This window comes from Toxotes jaculatrix, chromosome 2, assembly GCF_017976425.1.
Source record: "Toxotes jaculatrix isolate fToxJac2 chromosome 2, fToxJac2.pri, whole genome shotgun sequence".
NCBI classification, from domain to species: domain Eukaryota; kingdom Metazoa; phylum Chordata; class Actinopteri; family Toxotidae; genus Toxotes; species Toxotes jaculatrix.
Genome location: NC_054395.1, coordinates 30047363 through 30058786, shown reverse-complemented (window position 1 = coordinate 30058786; position 11424 = coordinate 30047363). Strand labels below are relative to the sequence as shown.

The window sequence follows — 11424 nt, the reverse complement described above, 5'->3', positions numbered from 1 at the left end:
GTCCACTGCTCGGGGTCGGGGTGGGGGGGTGGGCGGGGGTAGAAGCAGTCAGGCCAGTGTCTGTTAACCACAGCTGCTTTGTACTGATCCTGGTGAATGGATCAGAGTTCGTTACCGTTATCGCAGGTGAGGCCGGGCCGCCACAGAGAACCCACATGCACCTCTGCACACAGGAGACCGGTCGGTGCTGCTGTGTGTGTGTGTGTGTGTGTGTGTGTGTGTGTGTGTGTGTGTGTGTGTGTGTGTGTGTGTGTGTGTGTGTGTGTGTGTGTGTGTGTGTGGAGCCGTCGGAGATCCTCGGTCCTGTCTGTCGCTGTTTTCATGTTTTATTCTTGGAGCATCGCAGGAAACACGTGATTCTGTTTCATCAAACAGTTTTTAATCCTTTATTTCTTTCATCGTACTAATTAAGTGTTCAAACCCTTTGTGTTCACATTGTGCGTCTCTCACTGTGCTTGTGTGATTAAAACAGGGCTGGTAATCTAACAGGGAAACTGGGATGTAATGTGCTCTTTTCATTTCCCAGAGGATGAACCCTTTTCATTTCAGTGGCTCAGTTTAGACGTTTGCAGGGCTGCAGGCCTCTGACTTGTCCACCAGGGGGACGTGGTGTCGCAGCTGTCCTGTCTGACGTCTTACTTTGGAAGATAACTGACAGTTTAGGACAGAGAAAGAGCGGAGCTCGGCTTTCTCAGCAATTCAAAGGCAGACGAACAAAAAAAGAAGTAAAGAAGCTGAAAGGAGGAGAGAAGCTGGTCATTTGGTCATTTGGCTGTGACGTGATCGCACTGATAAAACCTCCGTCCAGCTTCGTCCTCCTCTTCCTCTCTCCATCCATCCTCAGCCCCTCCCTCCTTTTTCCTCTCTGTGCTACTTGTCAACAAGTGGGTAAAACTTTTCTTTCACGGTGTGAAGTGTGTGTGTGTGTGTGTGTGTGTGTGTGTGTGTGTGTGTGTGTGTGTGTGTAACTACTTTTATAGCAATCAACAAAGAAGCAGGCCTCAGTGTTTCCTGTCTGCAGGATGAGGTGTGTGTGTGTGTGTGTGTGTGTGTGTGTGTGTGTGTGTGTGTGTGTGTGTGTGTCTGTTCCCAGTGAGAGTCAGCCTACCTCTCCATCAGGACCCCATGCTCGTTGTCATGACAGCAGTATGCCCCCCCGCCCCCCCCCTCATCAGTTTTCCCACAGAACAAAACCAACATTGTGTTCCTGGTTTTCACTGTGTGTGTGTGTGTGTGTGTGTGTGTGTGTGTGTGTGTGTGTGTGTGTGTGTGTGTGTGTGTGTGTGTGTGTGTGTGTGTGTGTGTGTGTGTGTGTGTGTGTGTGAGTGTGTGTGAGAGAGAGAGACATTCAGGTCAGATTAGTTTGTGTTCATTGAACTTGTGCTTGGAGACACACACACTCACATATACACACACACACACACTCACACTCTCACACACACACACACACACACACACTCACACACACACACACTCACACACACACTCACACACACACTCACACACACACACACACACACACACACACTCACACACACACACACACACACACACTCACACACTCACACACTCACACACACACTCACACACACACACACACACACTCACACACTCACACACACACACACTCACACACACACACACACACACTCACACACTCACACACACACACACTCACACACTCACACACACACCGGTGGAGTTCACACAGTGAGTGGGAGGTTCACCACCCACAGACCCTGTTACTAAGAAATGAGTTGCACACAAGGAAGTGACTGAAAAACAGAAACTGTTCTCTCATGTTTTTCTTTAAATTGAAATATGAAATAAAAATGTAAATTTACATTTGACACAGTGAATCAGCAGAAACCTGAAAACCTCGTGTCATGTTCTGTACCATCATGCTCCCTCGTCTGTCGTACAGCCCGAGCTACGAACCGCAGGGGTAAGTGATGACATGATGGAGTTGCATTGTGGGAAATGTAGGACTCTGTGGATGTCACGCCACCATCAGGACCTTTAATGAGCTCGTGTTTCGTTTATGGTTGAATCAAAGTGCTGTTGTAATGTTGTTGTCTGAAAAATGATTGTTATTATTAGCAGGGTGTTTGTGTTAGCCTGCCTGTGTCTGAGATGCAGACTGTTGACTGTGAGATCACATTTGTTAGCGTCTGCACGAGTCGGCTACAGCAGATTTATGAGAAATTACACAGAAGTATAAAAGTGTGGGGCCAGATGTGTTGGTGGAGAACCAGGTGTGTGTATCGCTGCAGCAGAACTATCACAGAGCTTAGTAACCTGTAGCTATGATCTCACATCGAGTGTTTGCGTCGCCTGCTTCTGTTTCTGTTTCCCTTTTATCACATCACACAGCCCTTTACAGGAGAAGTCACACACATCATACACTCCCCAGGAGACAGAGTCGGAGATCAGTGAGCAGTGGACGTGGCTGTGTGACACAGACATCCACCTGGAAGACGTGGGACTCGAGCCTGTGACCTTCCTGTTGTTACGTAACTCTGGCCTGCGCTTGGTTCCCATCCAGTCTGTCCCAGAGAGGTTGTCGCATGACCAATGGAGGTCTAGTCGCCTCTGTGTGTGTGTGTGTGTGTGTGTGTGTGTGTGTGTGTGTGTGTGTGTGGCTTCATTAGTGAACAGAGGCGGTCTGTTCAGTGGTTTGTATCAGAGGGGCGAGCTCTCATCACTACTAATGAGAACAACATCACCGTCCTCCTGAAACACTCTGTTCCTCCAACTCTGCATCAGTCTCTTTCTGTTTCTCCACCTCTTCTCCTCTCTTCTCTCCTCTCCTCTTCTCTTTTCTCTGTGATTCATCAACAGATTTCAGAACTGAAATCAGCTTTTATGGGTCAATTTAACCAAATACCATAAAATGAATTTTACCTTTGACGTCAGCCCAATGTTACGTGACAGAAAAGTCAGATTAATGACGAATCTTTAAACGAGGAATCAAGTTTAAGAAGCACTGCATCTTTGATTTATTCTTACTGACTGTCCTCTTTATCATATGAATCTTTATTTTTTGTCTTTACTTTTCGTTAGTTAGTTTTTCTTTTCCAGGCTCCAGTGGGTTCTGGCTGCTGTGAGTGTGGAGGTGAGTGGAGTTTAGTTTGTGGTGCTCTCAGCCTGTCCCCAGAAGCCGTGTCTCTGTACCTGTGGCTCGACCACAGTTTGTTTCTACCACAGAAGCAGTGAATTTTATTTGCAGTATATTTGAGGCTCCTGCTCACAGAGCTCCTGCCCCGCTCCCTGGACATCCCGTCCTGTAGAGATGTCTCCAGGACGCCACGTCTCCTGGATCTCCTCCACTGCATCAGAGCCACCACCCTTCAGCTTGAATTTCATTTTGGGGAAGAGGAAGAAGTCACAGGGAGCCGAGCCTGGCAGGTACGATGCCTGAGAGCGATGATTGTGTTGGAACTGCTGTCGCTCTTCAGGTCAGGTCGTTGATTAGCACCAAATCATTCGTCATCACTCTCTCTCTACATCATAGAGCACTACATTTCCTGACCTCTGAACTCTGACTGTGAAAACTTGTCCACTGTTCACAGCCCTCAAAAATTACACTAAAAAAGTTGAACAAAAACTTGTAGAGTTCAGATTATTTTGAGTCTGACTGTGTTCGCCTCAGCAGTTCGTCTTTAAATAGCTTTTACATTATCCTCTCCCCCCCGTCTGTCTCTCTGTCCGCCTTTTGTCTGTCTGTCCTTCTGCAGGACAGAAAACATCATTTCCAAACAGCCCTTTAAATTTGTAAACCCCCTTCATGGGTTGCCGGGGGCAACCAGGCAAAGACGGGGGAGGAAAGAGACTCATTGATTAGAAAAGAGTTTGAGTTTCTAATTTAACTGAACTGTGTGTGCGTGTGCGTGTGCGTGCGTGCGTGTGTGCGTGTGCGTGCGTGCGTGTGTGTGTGTGTGTGTGTGTGTGTGTGTGTGTGTGTGTGTGTTTTACCTCTTTGGGACCTCTCCCAGTATAAACCGATCTTGCTGGGACCAGTAGTCCTCGTGTCTCAGGTTCTGGTTACGGTCAGGCTGGGGTTGGGCATGAACTGGTTATGGTTTGGCTGAGACTGTCCACCGTGACTGTGGACAGCCAGTGCAGCGTCCTAACAAGGATACGTGCTCCGACTTGTGTGTGCGTGTTCTTTGTCACACGTGAATTTGGTCTGGTCTCCCATGGCGACGGGACAGTGGTGAGGTCATTGATATGCAGAGCAGCAGCTCTGCTGAGGGAAAATCCTCCTCACTGTGAGGACACTGTGGAGAGGACGGATTCCTTCACACATTTAAAACCACAGGAAAGACAAAGGCTTTAATGAGCTTCTCGAAACCTTTTCTGAGCACGAGACCAGTTATTCCTGTTGTTTTACCTCCTGAAACGTTCTGTTGATGTGGCTGAAGCTGAGATCCATTCAATTCATGCATCACTTTTGCCAGTTGTACAGCTGCAGGTGTGTAGATGTAACATTTGGATAAAGGGTTTCAGTTTGTTTGCACCCAGGCTTTTAATCCTGCAGGCTGTCTGAGCACTGCAGCTCAGGGAGCGGTCGCATGAAAACCCCGGGTTCGTGTTAGTGTGTCTGCGTTCTTTGGGGAGTATGTTTGTGCCGGTTGTATGTTGTGGTATGTTGTGTTGCCGGTTATTTTGGTGGAGGGCTGTGATGGTGCCCACCACCGCTGGCTGCCGTAGCTATGGAGAAGAACAAACTACATCTGACTGAACTTTAAGCTCCGGTAACTTCTCTCCTTTAGTGTGTGCGTCCCCAGGTGTGTGCACCTTTGGCTTTTTAATAAAGAACCAGACACTTTCAAACATTGGACTGACGGTTCAGTCAGAGTTTGACGCTGATCCGAGCTGTAGAAGAGCTCCACTCTGAGTTCTGTAACATCGTCCATGGAGAAAATCAGTGGGACTTTACTTCCAGAACCACGTGTGCCCCACATAGCCCCTCCCACTCAGAGGAAGCATGCTGGGGATGAACGGTACAGGCCTGAGAAATCAGCTGTGACCGACATGTAGCTTGATCAGTAACATTACTGTATCAACACATTTTCCAGACAGCTGTAGTTTAAATGACACACATTTATTTATAAATGACCAACTCTACATCCAATTGGTTGGTTTGTTCCTTGCACTCAAAATAAAAACAACCCGACTTTAAAAGGAAAGATCTGACAGGTTGGAAAGTTAACTTGTTTTGTGTGGACCGTCTCTGTAGTGCTGCGTTACCAAACTACACTCCACCTGGTCCAGACGGTTTGGAGCCAATTATCTGTTAGTGTTTCTCCATTTTGCATTAGCAAAGAGAACTGACAGGGAGACAGAGCATGCGAGGGACAGACAGAGGGGACACCCCTCCTCCCCCAGACACTGTGAATGTTGAATTGGAACAGGTCTGGTCTGATATGCTGACGTCCGATTAAAGTGATCGAAGTGACAGCTCTGTCAGTTCAGCCCGACGCTCCGTGTTAAACTCGTGCTGAACGCCTGCAGCTGCTGATCCTGACGCGCTGTACGTCCACGGAGCGGACAGAACGACTGGTTTCTGCTGTTCAGTCCTCTGCGTGCTGAGACTGACAGTCCATGTCTGAGGGCTGAGGACGCGCTGAGGCACAGTCGGCTCTGACACACAACATGATAGCATGAATTTAACACGGTGGCTCTGAATATTACAAAGACATTCCTGTGACATAAAAAATTCACTATCTCACTTCCCTTCATAAAAAGATGTAATTAGTCAAACATCTAGCATTAAAATGAGCTACTTTCATATCTTTCTTCATTTGTTCTAGTTGTTTGAGTTTTACAGTGAAAACACGGTGCTACGACAAATTAATCCACAAGTTCCTACACAGTTTCATTTCCTGTACAAAGAGACCGCCTCAGCACCGAGGGGGTTCGAGTCCTGTTCAAATACTCTTCAGATCTCCTCCCTCTGAAGCACCACCACACCTTCACAGAAACAGAACTCAAACACAACGCCGTGATTCACCCTCACACAGGTTTTCACACAGTCTGAGGTCGGCGGGATCGAATTCTTGCTCTCTGAACATTTGTCGGAGCCAAAGCTGCTTTGGAGGCAGAAATTCCTTTTAACTGGATTTGAACCATTAGGTGAATCAAAAGAATGTGGTCCAACATCAGCACCCGCCAATCTGCACTGGTGGATAAAATGAACGATGTGTCAGTCACCGTCGGGCGCTTGCTGAAATAGGCCCATGTCACTGTAAAGTCTCATCACGTCACTGCAGTCCTGTGGCCAGTGGAAAAATGTTTTGGCCTGTGAATCGTTTCAGTCCTGGTTCAGTCAGACTCACTCACATTAACCTGCCTCTCAATCAGAATCAGTTTTTTCTGCCGTATCAGCAGCTGTGTCTCCAAGAAGTGTTCACTGAGGGCTGGGCCATGATTCAGTGTTTCAGTCGGTGTGATTCTGCTGAGTCAGTGGATGATCCGTAGTTTACGTATCATGGTCTGAACTTCAGCGTGGAAATGGTCTGATTCAATGACTTCAAACAAACTTACACGAGTTTAATACTTTTTGTTTTATGTTTGTAGTTTTAACATCAGTTTGATTATTTGATTTGTTTGATTGGATTCTAATGCCCAGCCCTGCATCCGGTCACAGCAGCAAACCTTGGTTAGGTTCTCCAACAAGCTAAACATGCATATAAGCTCCTGTCGTAACGTAGGCTGCTGCTTCTCCATGAAACACATCTAAACTTCAGCTTCACATCATTCGTCATTCGTGTGACCAGACGAGGACATCCAGAATCTTCCATCTGTTCAGACCTCACAAACGTCACAGCAGGGAGCTGGAGGGAAGAGCCCATTGGGAGAGTCCTGAAACAGGCTCCGGCTTTTACAACAGATGGTTGTGCAAGTACAGCAACTTTTCTAATTTCACTACAGATTAAACCTCACTTCCTGCACAGAGAGGAAGCTGGAGGGTGACACTGTGTCCACAGAGGAATATCATACAAACAGAGCTCTGGAAGAGGAGGAGAGGAGAGGAAGATGAAGAAAGATGATCATTGAGTGTTCTGGGAGACAGAGTGACAGAAGTATAGATGGAGGGAATATGTAGAGGAGCAGGATGGTGTTCACAGCAAACATCTGAGGGAGGAAAAAGGAAAATGACCAGTTAACGAAAATTAAGGACGGAAGAGAAGAGGAGATGAATGGATGGGACTGATTTATGGACGAGGAAACGATGGACTGATGGTTAAAGAGGGACTTATGGCTCTAGCTGGAGATGGACAAGATGGCCGACGTGTCTTTAGCCTTGTCGAAGAAGATGGACGTCTCATTGGCTGCCTTCAGTTTGACCTGGGCGGAGCCTGGTGAGCCTTGAGTCGTGTTTGGCTGACACTCCTGACAGCAGCAGCAGCAGCAGTCCATGAAGGCCTGACCGAGAGCCTGAAACACAGCATCGTGCAGGTGAGCTGCAGGTGAGCTGCAGGTGAGGCTTCATTAAACAACAACATTACTGTTGATTGGTTAATTACTGTTCCCCCAAATCTGTTATCTGACCATCAGGTCGTGATTAGCCTAGCTTAGCATAAAGACTGGTAGCAGGGGGAAACAGGTAGCCTGGGTTCTGTTTTTGTGTGTGTGTGTGTGGGGGGGTGAAGGGCAGGGGAGGGGTGGGTGGGGGGGGGGGGGGGGGGGGTTATATCGTAAAACATTATAGCAACAGCTGGAGGTGGAAATCAAAAAGACGTCTCTGTCTTGTGCAGTTTTGTCTTCCATTAACCACCTGACCTACGACCTACCTTGCAGAGACACAGCAGCAGCACTGGCGTCACAGATGACTTGAAGAACAACAGGAAGTGATGTAACAGAGCCAGCATAGTGGCTGTGTCTTCAGAGATGGTGATGTGCGTGTAGGCCAGCGTGATGTTGCAGACGTGTTCGGGCAGAGCGCAGATGCCGTACACCACAGCTAACGCTAACAGCGTGCAGTTTAGCTGCCGCTCCACCGCCTGGTGCTGCTGACGCTTCTGATTGGAGGAGCGGTCGTCATGGTTACGCTGCTTTTGGGCGGGGCTGTTGTTGCTGTTGACGTTGCGCGTGGCCATCTGGCAGAGGATGGTGAAGAGGACGGGGAGGCAGAAGTAGCAGCCGAAACACCACCACATACGACCCTGAAACACACGAGGGCAGAAGAATCGGATTCAAGGCAAAGCAAAGTAAGAAAAGCTTTTAATTTGAAAATCAAACAGGGCGTGTGTGATCCAAGGGCCTCAGCATGGCATTATTATTCTAAGTAAACTGTTGGGTTGATAAACAGTGTGATGGATTTCCTGTCTCTGTCTTTTTGAAAGTCAGTGAATAAAATGTCCAGCGAGGCAGGACCGTGATACAGAGGAGAGACTCACCTGGTGGTACCTGAGCAGCAGGGAGTGGAGGGAGTCAGGGAGGTAGAGGGACAGAGGAGAGGAGGGGGTGATGGTGCAGGAGTCCACCAGCCGGCCGGTGGAGGGGGACACGGCCTGGCTGAGCTGCCACAGGAAGATCTCGGGGCTGGAGAGCAGCAGAGAGGCGAGCCACACCAGCAGCATCTTCAGCAGCACCGAGCGGCAGCGCTCCACCCGCCGAGCCTTCGGCTGGGACGAGGAGGTGGCGGCGTGGAAACGATCGATGCCCAGAGCGCACAGAGTGAAGGAGGTGATGCCCAGAGACACGACCTGCAGAGACCAGCGGGAGGACATAAGTGCTTCAGCATACGGCGGTGAGTAAATCTGAGTGTTTTTGGACAAACTCTGTTTCTCAGAGTGGAGGAACTTTGTGGAAAACCCACGATCTGATGTAATCGTTTAATATTTTGGGAAATCATGCTTCTGTTAAAATTCTGTTAGATTGGCCAAGGAAGTGTAAACCCACCGGCTCAGTGTCTCAGCTGAGGACAGCTGGGACAGCTGAGACAGCTGAGACACACACCTCCAGTAAAGCTCAGCTTCTTTTCCCCTCCTCAGTTCATGTTTCAGCCTGTTAGCTCTGGTTATTGTCCACATTTGTCCCTCAGACTGTGGTGATGGGAGGTGGTGATGCACCAGGAAAAAAAACACCAGAAGAAGAACTTCAGCACTGAATCATGTTCATGATAACGAGCAACACGAACGTTTCACCGTCCTGAGGCTGAACTGATCAGGGATCAGATAACTGCTCCTGGTGTGTGAGTCTGTGTTGAAATGGCTGGAGCTGGACTGCTCACTGAGGAGACAGATTACAGATGTGATTCAACATCAGCCTGGATCGAGTCTCAAACCTCCTCCTGAGGTGGTCTGAACAGTCTGATTTCACTCTGTCTCCAATGCGTCGTAGATCCATCTACACGTCTTTAAAATCGACGCGCTGGAATGTTCTCCGTGACCTTCACAAACTAACTCTTCTCTCAAAGTGACTTCCTGTGATGGAAAACCTGATCTGAGACCAGATTCAGGCTCTGCCTCCTCTGCTGCTGTCCACTGAGACTCAGTCATGAGCCAATCAGCAGAGACGCTCTTTGACCGCGTGCAGCTGTTTGTGTTTTGTGTGATATCAGTGAAGGCAGATCACGTTAGATCCCGACCAATCGCTGCTCGTCGTCTTTCACAACCTTTGTGAGGTGATGAGTGACATCACTGCTTCACCTGACAGCACCTACAGCTTCACTGCTTCCTCTCCTCCATGGTCACAGTCGCCCTGGGTCTGTCGGGTTCAGAAGTTCATGTGTATTTCCACGTGTTCACACTGGAAACGTGCTCAGTTCTGCCTCAGTAGAACCCAGTGACTCACTGTGACTCGTAACCAAACACCTGGACACCTGGACACACTTGCTGTGTGTCTGGTACAGAGACAGGTCCAGGACCTGTTAGCTTAGCTTAGCACGAAGACTGGAAGCAGGAGGAAACTGTTAACTGGGTCAATTAAAAGAGAAAAAAATACACCTCTCAGCATCTCTGTTTCTGACTGTGGGGAAGACCTGAGACAGACTCGTCCTGTGGGACAGAAACACTATCAGCTGTTCTCAGAACCAAGGAATTCCAATATGGCCGCCAGAGACAAATCATACAAACACATTTCCACCCCAAATTTGTTCCTGTCAAACCATGAAAGCAGCAGCAGCACATTCCCATAGACTTAGTAACAGGTTACCATGGCAACTGGCTCTTTCCAAACTGAAATCTCCGACTACCCTCGAACTGCTCTTAAAAACTGACCAGCGCCAAATAAAACAGTTGTTTTATTTGTAGATCACGATCATCCCCGTGTTGACCCCTGACCTTTCCTCCAGCGCCTCTGTCAGGACAAAAACATTCCTCTCTCTTGCGCCACCTTCAGGACTGGAGGTCCATTTTGTAATGTGTTTAAATGACAGAACAGTTTCAACCATAAGCCACACCCACCTCCATATAAGGCACCATGCGGCAGGTGATGTCACCCAGGATCCTCCTATGGGAGAGCTGGTTTAGGACCACCACAGGGAGGCAGAGCACCAGGACCAAGAAGTCCCAGAATGCCATGCTGGCCAGCAGGTAGTTCCAGGCGGACCTCATGTAGTAGTTGTTCCAGACGATGCACATCACGGCCATGTTTCCCACCACACCCACCGCCAGCACCAGGCCGGCCAGGAACAGGACGGCGTAGGCTGCGTACGAACTTTCTGCCAGCGGGTAGAACGGGTTGAAGAGTCCCGGGGTGTCGTGGTCAGAGCTGGAGGCGTTTCCATGGAGACTGACCTCGTGATCACCATCACCGCCACCACCGCCCCCTGCAGTTACTTTTGTCACGTTGTTGAACTCGGTGGCCTGTGGCGCCGTCACTGAGTCATTCTCAAAGGACTGGCTGAAGGTGGACTGCTGCTCCTCTTCGTCGGCGCCACGGGCCAGACGGCGGCGCTGTTCTGCATCTAAATCCAGCATCTCAGGGAGGGGGAGACTTTGGACGGGGGCGTAGGCGTCGTCCCGAGCTATGAACTGCTTAGTTGCCCAAAGAGGTTCCAGTTTGACCTGAGAGGAGGGTTCATCGTGCTGGCTGTCATGTTGGCCAACACTCTTTGCATCTGTGAACAGCAGCTGCAGGTACAGACACAGCCACAGACCCACAGACAGAGCCATGACGCAGATCTTAAATGTGAAAGATTCCTCTCAACTGCAAACCAGATTTGTTCAGTATCGGTTCTTTTCGTGCTTTAAAAGTTGTAACCAAAAAAAAAATAGTGCAAAATTTGGTGCAGCTCTCCAGTAAAATTCCAGCAGTGTTCCCAGAAAGTCCCAGTAATCAGGAACAAAAGGGTCAGTTTGATGTTGAGTTTCCCAAAACTTTGAGTGAGATTCTGATCTTGTTCCAAAATTCTGTAAAACACTGAAAAGAATTCAGTCAAAGTTATTTTTTTACCAGACTTTTAATAAATTT

At 48.6% G+C, this 11424-nt stretch overlaps 1 protein-coding gene across 1 annotated transcript; it reads right to left on the bottom strand.

Annotated features, from left to right (window-relative positions):
- Positions 1–7269: 7269 nt before the first annotated feature.
- gpr37l1b (G protein-coupled receptor 37 like 1b) lies at positions 7270–11168 on the bottom strand. The gene is made up of 4 exons (XM_041059734.1): positions 10416–11168; positions 8406–8714; positions 7800–8171; positions 7270–7443 (listed from the first exon to the last, which is right to left on the bottom strand). The coding sequence occupies exons 1-4, from the start codon at positions 11124–11126 to the stop codon at positions 7270–7272; spliced, it is 1566 nt and encodes a 521-aa protein (XP_040915668.1). The 5' UTR covers positions 11127–11168.
- Between the last annotated feature and the right edge of the window lie 256 nt (positions 11169–11424).

What these genes read in the sequence shown, in the direction of transcription:
- gpr37l1b (XM_041059734.1), bottom strand. Translation starts at nt 11,126, where the DNA reads ATGGCTCTGTCTGTGGGTCTGTGGCTGTGTCTGTACCTGCAGCTGCTG. An exon ending in GCATGGTGCCTTATATGGAG is followed by an intron (nt 8,715 to 10,415) that starts GTGGGTGTGGCT and finishes TGGTCTCTGCAG; the next exon opens with GTCGTGTCTCTGGGCATCAC. An exon ending in TGCTGCTCAGGTACCACCAG is followed by an intron (nt 8,172 to 8,405) that starts GTGAGTCTCTCC and finishes CGTGTGTTTCAG; the next exon opens with GGTCGTATGTGGTGGTGTTT.